The sequence below is a fragment of the Fukomys damarensis genome, unplaced genomic scaffold, assembly GCF_012274545.1.
Source record: "Fukomys damarensis isolate Sample0158 unplaced genomic scaffold, DMR_v1.0_HiC HiC_scaffold_4, whole genome shotgun sequence".
In the NCBI taxonomy this organism is placed as follows: domain Eukaryota; kingdom Metazoa; phylum Chordata; class Mammalia; order Rodentia; family Bathyergidae; genus Fukomys; species Fukomys damarensis.
In genome coordinates, this window is record NW_022900916.1 from 36,827,671 (window position 1) to 36,852,462 (window position 24,792).

The 24,792-nt window shown below is 39.3% G+C and overlaps 1 protein-coding gene and 1 pseudogene across 9 annotated transcripts in view; one reads left to right on the plus strand and one right to left on the minus strand.

Moving 5' to 3' along the window:
* Positions 1 to 1,476: 1,476 nt before the first annotated feature.
* On the minus strand, positions 1,477 to 2,270 carry LOC104868663 (annotated as a pseudogene).
* A 9,682-nt stretch (positions 2,271 to 11,952) lies between these two features.
* Positions 11,953 to 24,792, plus strand: part of Cep41 (centrosomal protein 41) — a 49,544-nt gene continuing 36,704 nt past the window's right edge. For 3 of the 9 annotated variants that reach the window (XM_010633515.3, XM_010633512.3, XM_010633514.3), the window contains exon 1: positions 12,027 to 12,140. In XM_010633515.3, coding sequence (XP_010631817.1) covers positions 12,108 to 12,140 — 33 coding nt within the window. In that variant the 5' untranslated portion in view covers positions 12,027 to 12,107. The other 6 variants (XM_010633518.3, XM_010633516.3, XM_010633521.3 and 3 more) reach the window with 4 other exon arrangements.

Genomic DNA, 24,792 nt, shown 5'->3' on the forward strand with positions numbered 1-24,792 from the left:
GAGGGGAGATTTCTCATATTTTGATCTCCCATGTCCTTCATGGGCACTATTATAGAATATTAGTATAAGTAATAGTAGTAGTAGTAGTAGTAGTAGTAGTACTGGGGATTGAACTTGGGACCTTGAGCTTGTGAGGCAGGTGTGAAACCACTGAGCTAAATCTCTGGCCCAGAATATTATTCTTCACAAATATTTATTAAATGCTTACCATAAGCCAGACACCATACTGATCACTAGGGATATAAGAAGCAGCTATGATGTCCCTTGCGTTTAAAGAGCTGAATGGGCAGTAAAGGAGACAAATAAGAAAATAATATATTACAGTCTGGGCTTCCTACATAGCTGCATTGAAGGCATTTAAAAAGAGAATCTCCCAAAGTCTAGGATGAGAGTAAGGGATAGTCAGGAAAGGCTGCAAGAAAGAGATACTGTAGTTTCATCTTTAAGCAACAGAAAATATGTTAAGACAAGGTGTTTGACCCATTTGGTGTTGATTAATTTTTATATATGGTATAAAGCAGAGGTCCAACTTCCTTCTATTGCATGTGGGTATCCAATTTTCCAAGAACCACTTGTTGAACAGTCTTTTTCCCAGTCCAGCTTTCTCTGATTAGTGTTTGCATAGATAAGTTTTATATTCATTTACTTTTAAACAATCTGTACTCACAGCTGTAAGGTGCAATTCTTATAGCTAGCGTACCTATTTACCTTTTAATTGAAGTGGTTATTCGTGGCATTGGCAAACTTTTCTATAAAGGGCTAGATGGTAAATATTTTATGTTTTGCAAATCATTCAACCTCTTCTGTAAGTTCTCAGCTCTGCCATTGGAGTGAGAAAATTAATGGGTGTTCCAATACAACTTTTCTTACAACAACAGACAGCAAGCTAAACTGGAGACAAATTGTTTACTACCCTGGTTTAGGCTATTTGTGCTTATTTTAATTGTTAAAATGATTGGGTTCAAATTTAATGTCTTGCTATTTTTAAAGTGGTTGCTCTAAGGTTTACACTATGCATTTCAAACTTATCACAATCTACTTTTAAATAGCTGTACCTTATTATTGATTCAATAAGCGGGGGATAAAATGATTGAAAATGACCTGGGTGATCAAGGGAAAAACTACGTGAATATTTTAAGGACCTCACACTGCTACTTCCTCTCCCAAGCTTTGTGCTATTGCTGTTATCTATTTTAATTTCACATGTTATAAATCCCATAATACACTGTTACTATTTGTACTTAGTGAATTTTTTTCTATTAGAAACACTTTATTTAAATGTGCCAAATAAAACTCCACATTTTCAGACCGTGAGATGTTAATACATTCAACAAAAATTTGTATTATTTTACTGCCATGAATTTACAGCGTAATAATCCAGATCCATTTTGATTAGATGGTTGAAATATCCTTTCTGGGTTACACTTTACAGACGTCGCAAATCCCTTATAATAATGTAAACAAAATAACTTTTCCCTAAAGGGTGAACTGGAGGACTCCAGTCCATTCTTCAGGACTTGCACGTCTGCGTGGACTTCCTGATGGGGAACGACTTCTTTTTGGAGATGGAGATCTGGACTTTGACCAGCTGCTTGGTCGTGAAAGAGACCTGGAACTTGATCTTGACCTGGACCGGGATTGGAAATACCTTGATCCTTTTATAGAACCAGACCTATATCTTCTGAGTGAAGCTGATCTTGATCTACGAAGAGACACACACCTTGATCTTAGAGGAAATGCCGATCTCGACCTCGGTCCCCTGCTCCTGCTGCGTGAGCGAGAGTATCGCCTTCCTCTGGATTGAGAATGTGATCTAGACCGTGACCTGCTTCTTCTTCTCCCACTATAACGGTGACAGTCATAAGCATAATGTCCCTTTTCGCCACAGTCATAGCATCTATCATTGGGATCAAAGGGACCTCGGGCAGGTGGTCTATCAAAGCGAGATCTCTGAGGCATGCCCGTTGATAGTTCAACCCTTACTCGGGAACCACAAATCACCTTTCCATCCATTCCTCACACTGCGTCTTCAACATCTCTAAGATCTTCAAATTCCACAAAGGCAAATCCTGGGGATTTCTTGCAATCCATACAGTTCTTAAGGGACCATAATAAATGAAAGCCCTTTCTAACTCTCCTTTGCCAGCACCAGTTCCCAGGTTACCGACATACACCTTCGTTTCTCCTCCGTACCGCCCATAATGCGACATGTTGACTGGCCGCGAGCTCTGCTCTTTGACTTGCAGCGCCCAGGGCTTGAGTGGTTTTACACCTACAGCTCACACACCCTGCCAACGGTACCAGCGGCACTACCCTTAGTGAACTTTTTTAAAGAAAAAACTTAACAGGAAAATAAAAATAAAATTTACCCTCATTTTTATTGTTTCCATTGCTGTTCATTTTTTTCTGTATAGCAAATTTTCTACTAGTACCATATTCTTTCTGCCAAATAATTTTCTTTAACATTTTTTGTAATAAAGGTTTATTGGCACTGAATTCCCTCACTCTTTGTCTGAAAAAATATTAATTTTTATCTTTTTTTTATAAAAAGCTATTTGTCCTGATTACAGAATTCACAGTTCAGTTCATGTTTTTACTTTCTGCTCTTAAAAATGATCCTCCACTGCCTTCTGTCTTGTATAGTTACTAACAAGAAGTATGCTGTCATTTTATCTTTGTTCTTTTGTTTGTAATATCCCCCCGCTCCAGGGGCCTTTGAAATTTTCTCTGAATCTTTGACTTTCAGCAGTGTGACTATGATGAGTATACAGGTAGATTTTATCTTGATTTTGATTTGGTTTGGTTGCATTTATGCTGTTGAGCTTCTTAGATCTGTAATTTGTTGTCTTACATTAATTTTGGAAAATTCTTCACCACTATATCTTTATTTCTTCTGTTTGATTCTCTAGCTTCTACTTGACAGGGTCCATAGTTAATTAGTGCTCTGTTTTGTACTACCTTCCCTTCATGTTTCTTTCTTTCTTTCTTTTTTTTGGTAGCAGGGATCGAACTCGGGTCCTTGTGCTTGTGAGGCAGGTGGCAGAACCATTGAGCTGCATCCCTGGTCCTCTTCATGTTTCATTTTAGATAATTTCTATTGTATCATCTTCGTGATCACTGATCCTTTCATCAGCTGTGTCCACACTGCTACTGGTCCTGATACAAGGATTTTTCATCTTTGATACTGTGGATTTTTTTTAACAGTACCTGGGATTGCACCCAGGGTCTTCACACTGAGCTATGCTCTCAGCCCTTATTTATTTTTTATTTTGAGACAGAGTCCTGCTAAGTCACTAAGTTTCCCAGTCTGGGTTCACACTTGTCAACCTCCCAGAGTGCTGGGGTTATTGGCATGGGCCGCCACACCTGGATGATGCTGTGCTTTTTATTTCTTACATTTCCTTTTTTAAATTTCTATTAGCCATAATTTTCCATATGCTCACATGTGTTTGCTAACTTTTCCTCTAGAACTTTTAATATAATTAGTCATGATTGTTTTAAAATCCCTGTTTTATGGATCCTCATTTCTGAGTCTGGTTCTGTTTATTGCTTTATCTCCTGATAAATAATCTTTTTTTTTCATTTTTCTTTTCTTTTTATCATAATTTGATACTGAATGCTGTAAATAAGTAAAAATATATAGAAACTAATGTAAATTGTATTTATTCTTAGAAATGTTCATGCTCTTTCTTCTGTTAGGGTATAACTGTGGAAGCTGAGTTAATCTAGGCAGTAGCTGCTCTGACTTGTAGTTACCCTCAGTGTACTAGAGAGAGCCATAATCTTGTGCTTGGTGTAAGGAATGGGTTGCTGCAGAGTTCTTCTCAGTACGTCTACCCCACTGCCAGCCTTCAGCAGGACCTGCACACCCATCCCATTGAGTGGGAGTTCTCTCACACATCTGCCTCGCCTTCAGGCGTAGATAAGATATTGTTGCTAACTCTCTGGGGGGAGATGGGCAGGTGGTAGCTCTTGACTCTGCTGGTACAGCCTGTCTTAGGCAAGACCTGCGCACTTGGGTCTGGGGGTTGAGACTATCATCATAGGGTTCCTTCCTTCTTCCCCTCATCTCTCTCCTGCTAACCAAACTCCACCTTGGAACTGAGAGATTTCCTTTATACCCCCACTCCATATGAGACAGCTTTGGAAGGACATTTTAGATTTAAACTCTCTCTCTCTCTGTCTCCCCCCTTTCTACCTCTCTCCCTCTCTCTCCCTCCCTCTTTTTCTCTTAGTTGATAGATACACATAGATAGACACAACACACACATGTGCACATTCATACTGTATTAGTCACTTTTCCTTTGCTGGGACAAAATACCCAACACTCACAACTTAAAAGAGGAGAGGGGGCTGGGAATTTAGCTCAGTGGTTCTGCCACCTGCCTTGCAAACACAAGGTCCAGAGTTCAATCCCCAGTAAAAAAAAAAAAAAAAAAAAAAAAAAAAGGAGAGGCTTATTTTGCCTCTATGTTCCTCCCAAAGCAGAAGACATTGCTGAATTCCAGATTCAGACAAGTTTTGTTTCAACCCTTAGGGTCACCTCCCTGCACAGCCTAATATTTTATCTTATCACTTTAATAAAAGAATGGTCATAGGATATGGCTGGGGGTTTGTGCTTGTCCCTAACAAAAGCAAATCACTTCCTGCAAATCTTCACCATAGAGGGAGACTCTCTGATGTTCCACTCTTTCTTCTAGTACAAAGGGACACCAAGGGAGAAGATACTGCAAGTGAACATAAGCTCCCTTTGTGTCTGGTGCTCTGTTTTGGCCAGAGTTCTCCAGAGAAACAGAAGCAATAGTGTGTATGTGTTAAGGTTTAAATGTGAAATGTCCCCCTAAAAGTCTCACATGCCCAGAGGTGGGGCTTTTGGAAGGAAACTGGATCATAGGGGCGCTATATTTATCAAAGGATCAACCATTGACGAGATCCTAGCTGGATGTGCTCTTAGGAGGTGTGGCCTGGTTGAAAAAGATGGGTCCCTGGAGATGTGACCTGAAAACCCAGCTCCTCCTTTCTTTCTTTCTATGCTTCCCAGCTGTCACGAGGTACACAGCTTTCCTCCACTATGCTCTTCCACCATGCCATTTCTACCTTGGAGGTGGTCAACCATGAGTCACAATAAACCTCTATCAACTGTGAGCCAAAATAAACCTCTCCTCCTCTACACGGGGGTTGTTGGGTATACTGTCCCAGCAAACGAAAAATGACTAATACAGTATGTATATGCACATGTGTGTGTTGTGTCTATTTATGTGAACCTATCAGTTGAGGGAGACAGAGGGAGAGAGTGCAAGGTAGGGAGAGAGACAGTTTTTAAATCTAAAATGTCCCTCAAATGCTCATGTTGCAGGCTTGGTCCCCAGTGGTGTTTAGAGTTGGGGCCTGTGGGAGGTGATTGGATTACAAGGTCTTTGATTTCCTCAATGGATTAACCCATTTATGGATTCAGAGCTCAATAGGTTTGGGGGAGGAGCTTTGTTATGAAAGTGAACTCTCTCTCAACTTTCCAGCCACCATGACATAAGCAGTTCTACTCCATCACATGCTTTCACCATGATGTCCTGCCACCTTGTAGGCCTAAAAGCAACCAGGCCAACCAACCATGGACCAAAACATCTAAAACCATGAGCAAAGATAAACCTTTCCTCTTTTTTTAAAGTTTTTTAAGTACTTTGTCATAGTGATGCAAGGATGACAAGAGAGAGGCAGAAGGGATTTTAAAAAGGAATTGGCTGGTGCAATTATGGAGACTGGCAAGTCCAAAGTTTGCAAGGCAGGTAAGCAGCCTAGAGACCCAGGGAAGAAAATCCAAAGGCAGCTACTGATAGAATTATCTCTTCCCTGAGGGTGTTCAGACTTTTTTGCAGTAGAATCTTCAACTGATTGGTTGAGCCTATCCACATTATGAAAGTTAATCTAATTTATTCAAATTTGACTGATTTAAATGTTAATTTCATCTTTAAAAACACCTTTATAAAAACATCTACAATAGTGTTTGTCCAAGTATCTGGGTACTATGGCCTAGCCAAGTTGACATATAAAATTAAACATTACAAGCTCCCCATTATTCCATACCACTTCTCTAACCCAAAGGCAGTAGGGGACATTTTAACTGATTTCTTCTTCTTGACGTCTGAGGAAGTCACCCTTCTTTCTACTTGTCTGTCAAACAAATTTGTATTTCTTCTCTTCTTAATGGATCTTCTCACTTTTTTTTTTTTTGTATCGGGGATCGAACTTGGGTCCTTATGCTTACAAGGCAGGGAGTAGAACCATTGAGCTAAATCCCCAGGCCTTCTCACTTTTTAAAGTTAGATTATGTGCTACCTTGTGACCTCAGCTCTCTGAAGGATTCAAGGAAACATGAATTTGAAGATATATTCATTTTTCTTACTGTTAGAATGGCAGTAATGTTCCCTTGAAGCTTTTTATATCCTAAATTAAAGCACAACTCTTATTAAAGTGGTATTAGTTTTGTTTGGTTTTATCAATGGTATGATCTTTTTTTTTTTGGTATGGGAGATTGAACTCAGTCAGGTCCTTGCACTTGTGAAGCAGCTGCCAGAACCACTGAGCTAAATCCCCAGCCCAATGGTATGATCTTGATTATTTAAAACTCATGAAGGACAGACATTATATTTGCAGAGTTTAGAACAGGGGTTGTAAATTAGTGGCCTGTAGATTTTATTTAAGAACCTAGGCTCAATGCCTGGTCTGGTGGTGCATGCCTATAATCCGAGCACCTGTGAAGCTAAAGCAGGAGGATTGCCTTAAATTGGAGGCCAGCCTGAGCTACATAGTGAGTTCAAGCCCAGACTGGACTATATAGCAGGACCTGTCCCAAAACAAAGAAACCTTGGCTCTAGGTTATTTTGAAAAATGAGACAATCAGACACACTTGATCCACATTTACTGGCCTCTTCACAACCCGGAATGTGACAGGTACCTCCCGGATCTGACAGCACCTCTGTTCAAACCCAGACCAGTCCTCAAAGTTCTCTTGGAACTGTGTCCATGACAGAACATTGTTCTATTCAAATTCCAAGGCAAAAGCCAGAACATGACATGTGACATCCAAACCCTGAGCATCATTACAGGTGGTAAAGGAGGTTTTGGATCTTCTGATGGGGGACATCATGCATCCTTTCTACCATATCTAGGTGTTCCATGTGGCCCATTGTACGGTTTGAATGCATCCTCCAAATTTCATGTGTTGAAAACTTAATCTTCAAATTCATATGTTAGTGATATTTGGAGGTAAGTCTTTTTCAAGGTGATAGAGTGATAAGGAGTCTGCTACATGAATGGATTAATCCATTTACAGGAAAATGGACTAATGAGTTATCCAGGAAAAGCCTTTATTATAAAAATAAGCTCTCTCTGGCTTCTGGCTAGCTTGCTCTGTCTCTACCATGTATGATGCAGTTAAGAAGGCCTTCGCAAGTGTCATGCAAATACTGGCACTGTCTTCTTGAACTTCCCTGCTTCCAGAATCATGAGCTAAGTAAAACCCTATTCTTTTAAAATTGCCTTTTAAATAGCAACAGAAAAAGACTAAGATACCTCAGAAATGCCTGTAGAAAGTATTGTACAGACGGGACTGCTGACCTGTCCATCAGAAAAGCAACCAAGATGTCTGTCTTAGTCACTTTTCTTGTTGCTGAGACAAAATACCTGTCACCCAAAGTTAAAGGAGGAAAGGTTTATTTAATTCACAGATTGCAGAGGTTTTAGTTCATAGTTGGCTGGCTCCAAGGCATGGTTTCATGTGAGAGGGACGTGGCAGAGGAGAAATGTCCATAGCAAAGCAGGGCAGGCAGAAGGCAGCAAGGATAAGTGATGACCCTCTTTCTGTCCCTTGCATTTTATCCAGGCTACCCACCCTGAGGGCAGGTAGCACTCATACCCTTAATCCTAGCATTGTATCCTTGATCCCAGCATCACAAACTCTAGATCCAGCCACCTCTGAAAAGCCCCACTTGTGGCTCCATGAGGCTTTGGGGGAACATCTAGACACAAGCTATAATAATGTCAATGAAGATAATTCTTAGTTTCATCAGAAAGTAGTGCAGCCTGCGATGATCTCAAAGAAGTGCCAGGAGATGAGTATTACTCCCACATTGGGGGTGTGGGGATGTTTGAAGCCTTTGGGCCCAGCCCCAACACTTCAAATTGAGCCTAAGGGTAATCAAAGGCAGACAAGGGCCATTTCCCACTCAGAAGTGGTAGTGCTTTTCTGTTGGACACATCCCACCACCAATAGAATGGCACCAAATTGTTACTATCATTGAAAGAATATCATCACAAGGTGGGGCCTGAAGATTTGTGGGTTTACTGCCTCCCATACAGTTCCATTCCTGGAGGTAAGGAAAGAATCCAAAGATTGGCCTGGACTGAGCAGAACTGTTTCCTTAAGCCTCTGGGAGAGTACTTCATTTAGAAAATAAGGGTAAATGCAGCCACGGAAAAAAGCCAAAGCCTACATCCAAGAAGTAACAGGCCTGTGACAGGTCTGAGTAGAAGGTACTGGGCTCTAACCAGGAAATCAGATTTGACTCCCAAGAGGGGAATGGAGAGTTAATTGGATGGATGGAGCTGTGAGGGCAGACAAGCAGAAGAACTCAAGAGGAAAGAAGGTTGAGAGGGTTTCTGGTCAATGACCCAGACTGCTTGATCCCAAAAAGCCCTGACTGGGCACAGGAGCACCTAAAACAAACTGGCCTTATATGAACTACAGTGCCTTACCTGGGTTGTCCCCCACCCAGCTATGCAGAGACCAAAAGCTTTTAGGAACCCTTACAGGGTTAAAAAGAAGACATCAAAGAAATGGAAGTTCACAAGAGCTCTTCTAACTTCAGGAAAAATAAGATTAATCAGTGCAAGTAGGAACTTTTAAAGAAAAGAATCAGAACTTCTCTTACAAACAAAGCTTGAACCTCTTAGCAATCACGACTCTGATTGCAAGATCTCACTCAAGTGCTTGGAGAGTCTTTTATTGCCAAGAACAGCGGCACTTCACATAGAAGAATTACTCAGAATTCAACTCTGGTCTAAATCAGCCCAGACAAAAGCCATAGACACTTTTCAGGCTGAAGCCAGTATCAGGCTTTCCTTTCTTAGAGGGAAAATGTGATTTTTAAAGTACAGAATGAATTCATAGTCACTGAAGAAAATCTGTGAAATGTGTAAAAGGTATAAAGAATAAAACAGTCCATATTCTATAATCCAGAGATGGTTTACATTTAAATTTTTGCATTTTTCCCCCTGTGGATACCTGTACTTTTCTCCATGAAAATCAGGATCACATTAAATAACAAGTTGTTCCATGCTCTTTTCATTTATTATAACAGGAAGAGATCTCCATTACCTTAATTACTGCTTGAAAAACACTTTTTAATGGTTTCATAAGATTACATTTTTGCAGATATACCATCATATATTTTAATCCTTTTTATTGATGATCAGTTAGATTGCTTCAATTTTCATCATTTCAGATAAGATTCTATTAAACATCTTGGATGTAATTTCTGACCATTGCTCTGATTTTTTCTTGAGAGAAATTTTTAGAATATTAAATTTCAAGAACTTCTCAATACCCACCCTTAAATTATTCTTCAAAATGGTCACATGTCTTTATAGTCACAGTAATAGTGTATACGTGTGCTTGCTTCACAGATCATTAGCTAACACTGAGCATTATCATTAAAAGAAGAGAAAAAATACTCTCTCTATTCGTTAGTTGAAAAGTGGGATTTAGTTATTTTGCCTTGTATTTCTTTGATTACTAGCAAGGCATTTCTTCATACATTTTTGGAAATTTTTTTCTATAGACTATTATTTTGTACCATTTACCTATTTTTAATTTTGAGGGCAAACACCTTGCTTTACTTTTGTTCCAAGTATAACATAGTAGAATCCAAAATAAATATTAAAAGCCTTTTAGTTTATAGCTTTAAGCTTTCCAAATATCCCACTGAGGCACAATGTGAAGGAAACAGATGGCTCTGCTGGAGCAGAGGCTATCAAATTGTGGCCCTTAGACCCTCCTGTACTAGAATTAGGGATGGGGAGAAGAACATATATTTAAATTTCTCTACCCCAGCACACACCCAGCATCAGATTGAAGAACCCACAATTCCATAATTTCTCTATATGTTTCATATGCAGCCCAAATTTGACAACCATAATTACTGCTAAAGTCAATGAGCCTGATATTCCATACCTTCTGAAATAAAAGAGAAGCAACCATATAATGAAGTATGCCAAAACAGTGAAGAATGAAAGTTGAATGGGCTGTTGGATCTCATACTTTCGGGGTTTTTTAGCTTCTTGACCACTGTGCTTTTACTTGATTAATGCAGTATCAGCCATCCACTCAGTTCTCCAAGTTAGAAATAATTATAGCCATATCCTCAATACCTTCCTGCTCCTTGCTGTCCTTCCCCCTATCTTTTTGCATGTATAGAACTGTAAATTTACCTACACATATCTTTAAATCTATCTTTGCCTCTTTTTTATCACTGGTGCGTTTAGTCCCTTTATTTTTTTTTTTAATTTTTTTTATTTTTTGTGGTACCAGGGATTAAACTCAGGACCCTGAGCCTGCAATGCAGGTGCGGTGCCACTGAGCTAAATCCCCGGCCCAAGTTTAGTCCCTCTTTATCTTCCTCTTTCTCCTGTTTATTCTATCAGAATCTGTGTAGTCATCCCTAAACTGCAGTAGGTAAGCATGTATCCTAAGTAGGAATGTGTCTAGAAGCTTCTGCTTGCTATGCAAAAGCTCCAGATAAATGCCTTCCCCATCATCCAACTTCCAATTGTTTTGCAACCCCAAACCCTTATCGTAGTGGAAAAGTGACAGACTGGAAATTTTAAAGGGAAAGGTTCAAAAATGGGGAACACTAAGGAAGTTACGCAAAACTTGGTAAGTATGAAAGAATAAATGAAGTGCAGGAGGCAGTTTTGGCAAGAGTGACAGCATGACCCAAAGTGTGGCCCTAAGAGTGGGTTGCTGAACTGTCCGAGAGGACAGGGGCATGTGAGGCCATGTGGTTGAACGGGTCACCTGCAAACTTCAGTTCAGGTATATGCTATTAATCACAAAAAGCTAGTGGGTATGAACACCTCAGGGTAACCTTTCTCCATTCTTGGAAAAACAATTTAGAGCAAAGGACAAAGGGTTACTGTGTTTTTCCTTCCATGTAAAAGGAAATAATAATTTTGATGGATTTGGTGGGACATTTAGGAGCCAAGTCAAACTGTGTGTGTAATTATTCTGTAAAGGTGCTAGGACTTAATTTTCAGATCTGGAATGAGAACAGGTGGTGGCTGGTGGCAGGAGTCACAATAGTTTCCATGACGACAGGATTGAGTTTCAGTCATCTTCCCATCCTCCACAAAACCTACTGCAGCTTTTCTCCTAAGGTGCTTATTAAATACTTGTTAAATGAATGATGAACCACTGAATGCGGTGTGTGCTTTGCAATTAAGGCTGCCGTTCTTTAGCTAGCCTAAAAGCTCTTAAAGCAACAATAATTACTGTATTTACACATGATGTTTTGCATAATTTGCATAATGATTTAACCTGAAAATTAACTATGTACTCTCATTCTTGCTAAATAACCTTGGCCCATTTCATATCCCCTATTGTGGAAGAAGTAGCCCAGGTGTTTGATTAGAACGGTTTTAAGAGAGGGGAAATGGGTTCAGGGTGGGAAGGGGGGCGACATCAGATAAAACTCCCTTCTCCTCACTCTTGAGCCCCTTCCCCCACCTTGGGGTCTGCGCAGGCGCTAGCCTTCCCCCTCCCCCCCACGTCCCTCTTCGAGCTCTAAGGATGGAGCCGGTCGCCCGCCCACAGTACAAAAGGCCACCAGAGCTGGCGTCCCGCGTTGCCCTTGGGAACCATTGATCGGCGTCTCGATCTTCAGCGACCCTGCGCCGAGAGTAAACGACGGCTCCATTGGCTGGCCGGCAGAAGACAGACCAATCGAAGAAGAGGTTATAAGGAGGTAGCTGAGGAAAGTTGTTGGGGGTTAGAAAGCTAGGGTTAGAGGCCACCCGTGAGACTAGAACCCCGAGTGTGGTCGGTTGGAGCAGATATGTCTGTCCGGAGACACATTGGGAATCCTGAGGTGAGGGCCAGGTCCGGACCCGAGAGCCGGAGGGGGCGGGCTTACCGGAAAAGGCGCCTCGTGGGCACGGACGAACAGCCAGCGACTTCCGCCTCCTGGAAGGCGGGAAGTGGCCGGCGTGAGGAGGGGGTCGGATCTGTAGGCCAGGGGCGGGGCGGGCTGGGGCTCGGTACCTTGGTCAGCTTTACCTGGTGACTGGCGATCTTTCCCCTGATACGGACGAGACGCCAATACCGTATTGTGGCAGCGAGGAGCGAAGTACGTAAAGACGCGGCCCCTACCTTCAAACGGCTTAGCGTCTAGGAGCGACGGTCGCAAACTAGTGAAAAATACAAAGAAAGCTGGGAACACTAAAGGAAGGAGAGGAAAGAGAGCCCTCACTGTTGGTGGTGGGAGCCCAGAAATTGCAGGAACAAGCAGACCAAACCACTGGAAGAAGGACAAAATAGAACATTAGTTTCCCTGCCTTCCCAGAGGAAGGCTACTTTCTTCATCTCTTTGACGCTTAGTTCCCTGCTGCATTTGTGGCGATTTAATGCAAACAAACACTGGACTCCTACCATGCTGTAGGTGCTAGACTTAAAAAAATAAAACGAGGCCTCGGCTCTTCAAGATCTGTCTATTGAGGGAGACTCACAAATAGGACTTGAATAGAGTGGTTAGGAAGCAGGATGTTAGGAAAAATATGAGAAGAGGGTTCTGAAGATGACAGGGCCCCAGACGTGCCAAGGCCTTTCGTTATCTCTATTGCCCAACAGGATTACTACATTGAATACATGGTATATTTCAAAATAGCTAAAAGTAAACTTCAAATGTTTTACCACATAGGTGATGGATATGTTAATTAGCTTGCTTTAGTCATTTTACATAGTGTGTTTATCACATTGTATCCCATAAATAGTGTATATAAAATTGTGGGTTTTCTTATGGAGATGGAGGAGGTAGGTGTGGAAAGAAACATTTTTCCAAGTATTTGTCTTAACCTGCTAGTCGTAATTCAAGAAGTTTTTGAAAAGTTTTAGTAAGGGAATGACTTGGTCAGATTTGTGTTTTAATCAGGTGGCTAGCCACATTGTAGAGGCCAGGACTAGACATAGAGGAGATTGGTTAGGTAGTTATTTTGATACAGATCTAATATGAGGCCATGGAATTAAGGTCAGAACTGAGGAGACATTTAAGGGGGTAAAATCATTAAGACTCCGTGATTAGTTTTGAGAGATGAATAGTATTATGAGTGACTTAGGTTCCCAGTTTGGATTTGCCATCACTACTTGCTGATAAGGTCAAGACTACCAGAGGAAGAGGAAAAATAGTCTTAGTACAAGTCTTAGTAGAATAGTCTTAGTGTAAGGAGAGGATCGGGGAAACCCTGTGTGGTATATGTTGCGCCCTAGATGCCCAGCTTACTCTCATGGAGTACAACTTCCAGTAATTCTTGAGAAAGTGTGCCTAAGAATTTTTTAAATTTATGTCTAAAATATTAGGGTTATCTAAAAATGCTATTCTACTTTCACATTTATATTTTGGCCTGAGAATTTGGCTGAGTATAGAATTCTTGGTTGGAAATCATCAACATCTTGAGACTATTGCTTTGTGATTTTCTAGCAACCAGTGTTGTGGAGAAGTCAAAAGCCGTTCTTATACTTGGCAACTTATTTTTCCTCTCGCAAAGGTATTTCTGTAATCTGTTTTCACTCATTTGGTAGCACTATAAATTAGTGTCTTTCTCGTCATAATTTTCTTAAATTATTTTGTTGATTTTTCATCATACTCTCTCCATTCGCTTTCTTAAATACATTATTCCGATCTTGCACTTGTATGGCTGGTTCTCTAATTTTCTTCACTTTTAACTCCTGTTTTCCTTATCTTTCTCTTTTTGCTTTCCATGGGAGACAACTTTACTTCTAATCTTTCTGTTACTTTTAATTTCTGCCATATTTCTTTTTGAAAGCTCTGCTTCTTATCCAAATGTCCCTTTAAAAAACTATTTATTTTGAAATAAATAAGAGATTTGTAGAAAGTTGCAAATATATAAAGAGGTCCTATGTACCCTTCACCCAGTTTCCCCCAATGATTATATTTTATACAAGTTTAGTACAATATCAAAGCTGTGCATTTGAAGTTTGAACAATGTGTATATAATTCTTTTATCATGAGTGTAGATGTAATATAACCACAGTTTACACAAATACAGATTTGAAGTCAACATAAAGAACTCTTCCATCATTACAAATACCTCCTTCATGCTACCCTTCCTAGACACACCCACTTTTTTCCCTCTCACCATCAGAACCCCTGAAAACCACAAATGTTCTTTGTCTCTACAATTTTTAAATACTGATATTATTACATGAATGGAATCATATGGTATGTAACCTTTTGAGCTTGACTTTTTTCCACTCTGGATAATATCTTTGAGATACATCCATGTAGCAGTAGCTCATTCCTTTGTTACTGCTGATTAGTATTTTATGGTATGAATGCATAACCATTTATTTACTCATTCAATTAGCACAGGATGTTTTGTTTCTTTTCAGTTTTGGGGTATTACTAATAAAAATACAAACATTTGGATATAGCTCTTTATGTGGATGTTAATTTTCATTTCACTGCAGGAGTGTGGTTGCTGGATTGTATGGTTTTATTGGAAACTGGAAAACATTTTACATTCCTACCAACAGTGTATGAGAAATCTAGATTTTACAGAATCTTGGCAACCAGTCTTGGTATTGTTGATATTTAATTTTAGCTGTTCTATTGAGTATATAGTGCCATCTCCTTGTGGTTTTAATTTACATTTGCCTAAAGGACACCAAAGTGGAACATCTTTTTGTGTGATTATTTGCCATCCATTTATCCTCTTCAGCATAATATTTTGTGTGTCTTTTCCTATTTCTTAAATTTTTTTTGTTGTTGTTTTTTTGAGACAGGGTCTCATGATGTAGTTGAGACTGACCTGCAACTCACTATGTAGCCCAGGCTGGTCTCGAACTCATAGCGATTCTCCTACCTCAGCCTCCCGAGTACTGGGATTACAGGCATGCACCACCACACCCGGCTCCTATTTCTTAAATTTTTAAAATAGTTTTTTTGCTTTCTTTTTTCTGTTGTTGGTGACTGTACAAATATGTATTGCACAAGTAGTTACATGTCCTTTCTTACTGCATTTTGTTTTTCCAGGAGTTTTTATTTGCCTTTATTTTTATTCTATACTTTTAATGAATATTATAGGAAGAATTTTCTATTATAATATTGTTTTTCATAAGTGTTGTAGTACATACGATTCTTTGACTTGCTTTTTTTCACTTTGCAATATATCTTAGAGATATTTACATGTCAGAAAAATATAGCTCAACTTAATTATTTTCTTTCAATTCTTACTTGTGCTTGCTATAGTTACATCACAGTTTTGTTCATCTATTTGTTTTTTGTTTTACTCACTGCATTAGATCCAGTTGCGGTAATGGAGTAATATGATTTCACTATGCATACTCTTCAGTTATAGCCAATTTTGTTTCTTATTACTTTTACTCGCCCTTCCCTATTCACTGTAGTCATCTGCTGCCATAAATTGAATGTGGATATTTCCACTTCTGCTGTATTTTTCTTATATAACATACAACATTACTATATATGCTGAAGCATTTTACAAAAATAATATACTATGTCTTTACAGCTTTTTTATCATGCAAATTATGTTTGAGATTCATCCATGTTCATATCTCTAATTTAAACCTTAATTGCTGTAAAGTTAATATAGCCTATGACTACCATATTTTACTTATCATTCCACCATGATAGTCATTTAAGTTGTTTTTAACTCTTCGCTATTGCAGTGGACTTTTGACTAATGAATTTGATTAGTTCCCAAGGGCTAGTTGTAAATCAATACAGCTGAGATCCGGATGTTTACCTGAGTACACATTATAGATAACAAGAAGCAGATGAATCTTCCATTAACCTAATTAACCATAGTTGTTCCTATGTCAGGCCAGTTGTAATTTGAGTGTCTACTGTATAAACACTGATGCAATGAACATTTTCACTGTTTTGACAGTTGTTTATATGTATAAAGTAATAATTCTTGGTTGGATATGTGGTTTACACATAATTCCTCCAAGCCTAGCTTATCTTTTTATCCTTTTAGCTTGTCTTTTACAGAGCAAAAAGTTTTAAAATATATTTTACTTTTTAGATTTTAGTATGTTTGTAACAGCTTTATTGAAATGTAATTCACATATTATAAATTCACCTATTTAAAATATACAATTTAATGCTTTTCTTTCTCTCTTTTTCTCTTTTTGGTACCGAGGATTGAACTCTAGTCTGCGCTTCCAAGGCAGGCAGCAGAACCACTGAGCTAAATCCCCAGCCTAATGCTCTTAGTATATTGACAGAGTTGTGCAATTCACTACAATTGACTTTAGAACATTCTCATCACCTCAGCCTAATAACCTCTAGCTATCACCCTGTGGCAGCCATTATTTTATTTTTTAAAAAATTTTATTAATTAAATTTATTGGTACATTTTAGGTATACATAATGATGACATTCATCATAGGGAATTTGTACCTGTACATGATATATTTTGGTTTTAATTTTTTTCCCATTCTACTTCCCTCCCTTCAACCTCTCCACCCCTCCTTATTTATAAAAGCTTTGTTTCCATTTTTTCCTTCTTTTCTCATTTTTTCTTTCCCTTCCTTTACCTCTCTCCCCTCCCTAGTTCGCCTTCTCCTTTGAACATTTTCTTCCTATTTCCATATTTCAAATATCTATTATACATTTTGGTCCTCATTTACACTTGAAGTTTCTCGCACCAAAGAAACCAAGCAGTATTTACACGTGTGTCCAATTTATTTTACATAACAGTATGGTCTCCAGGTTCATCCAGTTTGCTATAATTGTCTCAAGTTTATCTTTGTTTATTGCTGAGTAATACTCCATTGTATAAAAAAATCACATCTTTATTCATTAGTTGATGGGTATTTGGTCTGTTTCCAAGATTTGGCTATTACTAACTGCAAACATGGGTGAGCATGTATCACTGTGGTATGATTCTTTTATTTGGGGAAAATACCCAGCAGAGGAATATCTGGGTCAGATGGGACTTCCAATCCTAGTTCTTCGCGTAATCTTCATACTGATTTCCACAGTGGATGTTAACAGTCTACACTCCCACCAACAGTGGAAGTGTTCCTTTTTCCCCACAACCCCACCAGCATTTGTTACTGGTTGACTTCTTGATAGTAGCCATTCTTCCTGTGATGAGATGGAATCTGAGCATTGTTTTAATTTGCATCTCTCAAAGGACCAGTGATACTGAATATTTTTTCATATATTTATTTGCTGTTTGTACTTGTTCATCTGAGAAGTATCTATTTCAGATACCTGTTTTTGGATTGGGTCTTTAAATTTGGGGGGGTCTGATTTTTTTGAGTTCTTTATATATTCTAGATAGCAGTCCTTTGAGGAACAGCTGGTAAATTTTTTTCCCACATTGCGGGTTATCTCTTCACTCTGTTGGTGGTTTCTCTTGCTGTGCAAAAGCTTTTTAATAAGATGAGATTCCAATTGTCACTTCTTTGTGATAGTTTCTCTGCTGCCAAGGTTTTGTTTATAAAGTTTTCCTATGCCTAATCTATCTTCCAGCAGATTTAGTGTTTCTATTTTAATATTTAGATATTTGATCCATTTTGATTTTAGTTTAGTGCATAGTGAAAGATAAGCAAGTTGAAATCCTATTTTTCCAGAACCCTTTATTAAAGAAGCTATCTTTCCTCCAGTGAAGGTGTTTGGCTCCTTTGTCAAAGATAAGGTGGCTGAATATGTCTGGAATTGTTTCTGCATCTTTCAATCTGTTTTGTTGATCCTCTGGTCTGTTTGTTTGTTTGTTTTTTTGCCAGTACCATGCTGTTTTTAATCACAGTGTGGTATAGTTTCAAGTCAGGAATTGTGATGCTCCCTTGACCTTGTCTTTATTGCCTAGAATTGCCTTTGCTATTCTAGGTCTCTTCTGGTTCCAGATGAATTTTACAAGGCAACCATTATATTCTGACTCTATAGATTTGTATATTCTGTGTACATTTCATATAAAAGGACTCCAAAATGTGATATTTCACTTAATATAAATATTCATCTGTGTTATTTCATGAATCAGTATTTGATTCCTTTATTGCTGAGTGATATCATCTGTCATGATATACCTCACTTTATCCACTATTCTATTGATGGACAATTGGGTTATTTCCATTTTGGGGTTATTATAGATAATTATACTATGAATATTCATATACAAGTTTTTTGTGTGGGCATGTATTTTCACTTCTTTTTCTTTTGGTGCTGAGATTTGGGAATGAACTGACTAATAACAGTCCTTTTTTTTTTGCATGGTCTCAATTCCTCCAAATATCTGTTTTTCTTTTGGTTTTATTTAAGATGTTTCTGTTAATCGGCTTAGACTATCATAACAAAATATAACAGACTAGATGTTTTGTGCAGCTGAAATTTATTTTTATAGTTCTGGAACTCGAAGTCCAAGATCACTGCACCAGCTGATTCCATCTGGTGAGGGCTGTCTTTCTGGCTTGTAGATGGTACCCTTCTCACTGCCCTCACACTAAGGTGAGGGAAGGATTTCACTGGTATCTCTTTTTCCAGGGACATAGGATCCAATATCCTATTGGATAAGGGATAATGTTCTCAGACTTCTTTTAATTTTCAGGTGTTAATTTATGTTTTTGAATAGGAGATTTTTAAAACATAATTGAGATCTCTCTTTATTGGGAAGAGGCCTGTGATGGTGAGCTTTATTATGGAATGATAGCTGTAGGCCATGATTTAAGGTTTCCTCCTCTCAAATCTGACCCTTCAGCTGTTTTCTTTTAGGCTTGTCATGTTCCTGAGAGTAAAGGCCTTGTTAAACTTCTGGTTGAATTAGGCTTGAAGGTTAAATGTCAACATTAATGTGCATCACCCTCTTTTACCCCTGTCTTCAGCAATGATATGTCTCTGCCTTCTACTGTGAGGAGACCTAGCACTCCAGAAACCCTTTCTGGGATTTAATTTATAGAAATCTGCCAGGATGGACAAGGACAGTCACTCAGTGGCATAGAGAGGTGAGGGATTCAGAGAGCCATCTATTTAAGGAGCCCTTCAACCAGCCACTGTTGTGTTTTGTTTTTTGAGACAGGATCTTGCTATGTTGTTCAGGCTGGCCTTGAACTGGCCTCAAATTGGCAGCAATCCTCCTACTTCAGTCTCATGCTGCTGGGATTACAGGTCTGCACCACCATGCCTGACTCAGCCACTCTTTTTACTCCCTACTTTGAGAGTGCCTCACAGTGTCAATTTCTTGGTCTTTTAAAAACTTTTGTTTTGGCTTTTCTTATTGCTCCTTAGTCTTTGACTGTCTTGCTTATTTTTCTGCTGTCTGTAGTTCAGGGATCTAGTATTCTGTTACTACCACATCTCCCCCTCTCCCTGTTTTTGGGGGGACTTTCTGTCCATAAAGTGAAGTTTTATTGAGATTTTTAGGAAGGAGTACATTAAATGCATTAGTTCAGTCTGTTCTCTTCACCCAGTAGATCCACAGTGATGGTGCACCTTTTTTGAGCTGTCAGTGATACGAACTGCTCGCTGTGGCACACATGCCACAGGTTTGCCTCCACTGATAGAGTATTTTTTAAATGTGTTTTATGGAATATGTACAAGAACACAGGATAGGGACCTTGTGTATGTTGTGCTGCTGCCTGGCATACCATAGTAGTTCCATAAATATTGGTTGAATGAATAGATAAATGTACTTCTGTTAAATGTATGTTCTTCTTAAAGAAAACAATGCTGTTCACTGTTTGGAAATTAGAAGCCTATAAATGGAAATTAACCTAAGTGTTTGGCTCACAGAGAACCTATTGATTGAGCAAATGGAATCCTGGGGAGCAGTTATTAAGTAGCTGACAGAGGATTGATCCCTATGTCATTGGAGAATCAGAGGAGAAAGATATCACTGAAGCCAATGGAGTGGAAACTGAAGACAGTAGGGTTGTATAACAGTGTCGCAGGGCATAGAAAGGTCAAGTAAATTAAAGATTCAAAAGTATCATTCAGCAAGTAGGGGATTTCTGATGTTGGGTAGCTGCCATAGGAACTTCAGAATGGTGGGGAGAGCAGCCTTTGTAGCTGGTCAGAGTAAGCTACAGAGCAATGTGGGTTGTTCTTGCTTCTCAGGGTTTTGCCTAGGAATAAAAGTAGGGTGGTGCTCCAATTATATATTGACTTGTTATGAATCATTCCCATATTTTAATGGCTTAAACCAACAGAACACATTATTATTTCTCATGGTTCTGAAAGTTAATTTGGCTCAGCTAGGTGGTCCTCACTTGAAATTTCTCATGTGGTTTTTCAGGCAGATAGGGCTGGGCAGTTTATTTTGAAGGCTTCTTCTTTCAGATGTGTAGCTGTGTTTGTTGAGATCTCAGCTGGTACTGTTCGCCATACCATCTATAATGGTCTTTTCCATGAAGGTTGGCCTTTCTCACACTTGTTGGCTGAGTTCTAAGAGAACCACGTGGAAATGATACTTCCTTTTACCATTTAGCCTCAGAAGTTACATCTGGGCTGGGGGATTTAGCTCTGTGGTGCTGCTGCCTGCCTCATAAGTGCAAGGACCCAAGTTCGAGCCCCGGTACCAAAAAGCAACAACAACAGAAGAAGTCACATCTTGTGTCACTTCCATCATTGGCCTATTCTGATTCTGGAGAGGGAACATAGGTTCCATCCCTTCGTGGGAGGAGAATAACATCACAATATAAATGGGATAGGAAATTTTCTTGTGGCCATCTTAAAAAACAATCTACCACAAGTCATGGCTGTTGACAAAGGAGCTGTTGTACATGGAAATGTAAGTCAGGGTTAGCATTTGAGAGTAATATAATTGGGCCAGGTCAAAACTCCCATTTTGAAAACTTCCTCTTTAAAAGTCTTATTTTAAATTTAAGATTCCCTTGATGCTGGCACCCTCTCCCTTCATTTTTTGGACTTTAAAGATAGAGTGATTCTGAACAAAAAAATATAGTAACTTGAAAAAAATGGTAACTTTTAAAAAATCCTTTTAATGTAAATCTTATTACATATATTACAATGAAATGCAACCTTGTGAGTTCTATTTTGAGAGAGATATGAAGTCAGAAAAGCTTATTCATTTTGAATGATTTGTGATTCAGACAGCCTCACTTTTTAAAAGATTTTCCTTCAGAAATCCAAAATTCCTTCTTTGACTTTTTATTCATCATTCTCCAATATTTGTGTAGTCACAAAGCCTTGTCTTTACATAATCTGCCAGTATGCAAACTAGTAATCTGCCAAAATACTGTCTTAGTCACATAGCTCACAGCTCAGTATTTAGTACCTCCTGCTGTCACCAAGGCCTCATGCAGGCTCCTCAGTCTACATTCAAGCTTTTCTACTTGAAACCCACCTCTCCATGTCCAGCCCTATAGCACAGGACTCCATATACCAAGGCTTCTGAACACTTTGGGGGCTACATACCACTTTGAAAATTTGATGAAAAACAAGACTCACTGCAGAGGGAAAAGGCGTATACATAAAATTTTGCATGTAGTTTGAAAGAACTCACAGTCTTCCTAAAACCTATCAGGACCCCACAGGAAGAACTCTAGCATGAGTGAGGATGTACAGTGGTTGTGAGCATTAAATGAAATAATGTAGATAAAATACTTAAGTCAAATGCCTAACAGTGTAGTAAGTGTTCAATATATGTTAGCAGCAACTGCCATTTTGTTGTTGTTAGATCTTCCCCAGCAAATAGAACAATTTGTTCTTTAAACGTGATGGGGTATTTTTGTTTTGTTTCATTTTGTTTGATTTTGGGGATACTGGGGATTAAACCCAGGGCCTTCGAGCTGAACTATATCCTCATCCTTCCTATTTTTTTGAGACAGGGTCTCACTAAGGCAGTAGTGGCGGACCTATGTCACGTGTGTAGTGACAGACTGTTTGAATCATTGAGAGTTCTGAAAAGTTTGCCATCACTGCACTGAGGCACTAAGTTACCAAGGCCAGACTCGAACATGTGATCTTCCTTTCTTGCCCTCCCAGAGGGATCACAGGCATGTGCTACCATGCCTACATTAACATGTAGTGTTAAAGTGGCTTTGCGGCTAGAATTTTTTTCATTTGCAGTGCTTTTCCTATCCCTCTCCCTTGTCTTTTATGAACAGAAGTTGAACCATTATCACACAGCCCAGTGCTTACTCTCTCATAAATCTTTTCTTCTCACTCCCAGTATTTGAGAAACCTTTCAGATTTCTAGAGCCTCTGTGAGGCCCATGTGGCACCGGCATACATGCTTATGTTGCTCAGGTCTTTATCTGGCAGGTACTTACTGCTGTCTTAGTAGCACTATATCTTGTAGCACGAACAGAGAGGTCTAGGGTAGTCCCCAAGTGCAGAGCATGAGAAGTGTGAATGGTACAAAGAACAGTAAAAATCCAGGTAGGAAAGAGACTTCCTTCTGATAGGGTCCTGCGGAGGAGCCTTTTAGGAGATACTTATTGCTGGGTCTTGAAAGTCAAGTAGAAGCTGAGTAGCTAGAGTAAAGAGGGAAGACAGAGAGCATTATCTTTTGACCTTCCCTAAAGACATAGCCCTCAAATGGTCTGACATTTTTGGTTTCTGAAAAAGCCTGTAATACCACAAACATGAACTTTATCAACTTACTGCTTCCTCATGATGAACTTCATTATGACCACATATCACATATCTTTATTTTAAATATGTATCCAAAGCTGTCCCCTTCCTCCTGAGCTCTAGGCCTCTGCCCATTAGCCCATAACCATTCTCAAATTTCTCTCTTATTTCAAAATAAAATAACAAAAATTCTCCCTTAGCAGCTGTCTTGGTGGAAAAACAAAAAGACTTATCTACTTCCTCTACTTACTCTGTCCCTCCCCATCCCTCTCCCAGCCCCAACCTGCTGTTTACTATCACTACATCTATCAGGGCTGACAACAAATGTCCTGATTTGCTCAATCCAAATTCTCTTTTCTGTTATTCTCTCACTTGACCTTCACTCTCCCCTACACACAACCTTAGCGGGGATTGAACTCAGGACCTTGCGCTTGTGAGTCAGGCACAGCACCACTGTGCTAAATTTCCAGCCCTGAGCTGTATTCTTGTTTGCCTGCTCATGCTTGACTTCTTGTCCTCTCATATGACAGCATTGTTTCCTGCTGTCCACTCCCTTTTTTCTGAAGGTCATCTTTAATTTCTATGACACACTTGCTTATGGCCTTTTCTGAGTCTCAGCCTCTTCTCTACATGACCTTCAGCATTGGGGGTTTTCTTCTCAAGTGGTTTTGGCCAGTCCCGTGGCTTCATCTGTTACCCACACACTGATAACTCCAAGAAAAAAAATTTTTTTTGGTAGCCCAGATCTCTATCCTGATCTCCATATAGCCAGCTGGAAACTTCTATTTTGAATAGCCTATAGATATTGCTACTCGACACCCCTCAACTACAACACATCATATTTTTTCCAAATATGCTTCTTCCTTAACTTTTTTTTTGGACACATGGTACCATTGTTCTCCTCAACTTACACTGATTTTCCATTAAAAATTTTTTTAAACCATTTCTTCATTTTCATTTCTATTGCCAATTTCTTAGGACTATATATCCTCTTGATACAATACCTTCTCAACTTATTATTGTGTCTTCGTTTTTAACTACAATTATATTCTCCATTTGCTATCAGAGTGATCTTCCTAAGAGAGAAATATATTCCTATCATTCTTTCCTAAACCTTTGATAACTTTCTGTCTTCTTCTCTAGAGTTTCTCAAATTTGAACTGGTGACATTTGGGCTGGCAGTTTCTTTGTTGTAAGAGCTGTCTGGTTGTTATAGGATGTTCAGCACCATCCCCCAAATTAAATGCCATTTGTGACCACCCAAAATGGCTCCAGGAATTGGTAAATGTCCCTGGGCCCAGAAGTGGCAAAATCGTACCTGTTTGAGATCCACTGATGTACTGGATAAAATTCAAGTTTCTCAGCATGTATGCAAGGCCCTTTGTGATCTGCCTCTGGCTTTCTCTCCAGCATCATTCATCCTCATCTGCCCCAGTGCTTCAGGTCTCCAATTACTGTTAGGTTTCTTAACGCTGTCTCTCCATTCTCTTGTTTCCATACTTTGCCCATGATTTTCTTTTTGCCAGTCCCTGTTGCTTCAATCCACTACTATTTTTGCTTGACTGACCTCCTGAGCCCTTAGAATTCAGCTCAGAAGCCACCTTTTAGAATCAGTCTGTGACCTCGAGTCTAGAATAGGTACCAATCTTACGTGCTGCCTTCACTCCCCTGCTTCCCTCTCTATTCATCATGCAGTTTGACATCTGCGTATCTAGCAGGCAGTGAGAACCATGGCAGACTGTTTTTTACCTCTGTGTCCTTCCTAGTAGACACTCAGTAAATGTCGACTAATAAACGGTTGGTGCTCAATAAGTCTTTGTTGAACAAATGAGTAGTCTTCCTTGAAACAGCTGCTTTTCACGGCTCTTTCACTTTCCACCATTTCAGCTTGTTTATGTCATTGAAAGAAAGCCATTTGGTCACTAGGTCAATAAGCATTCAT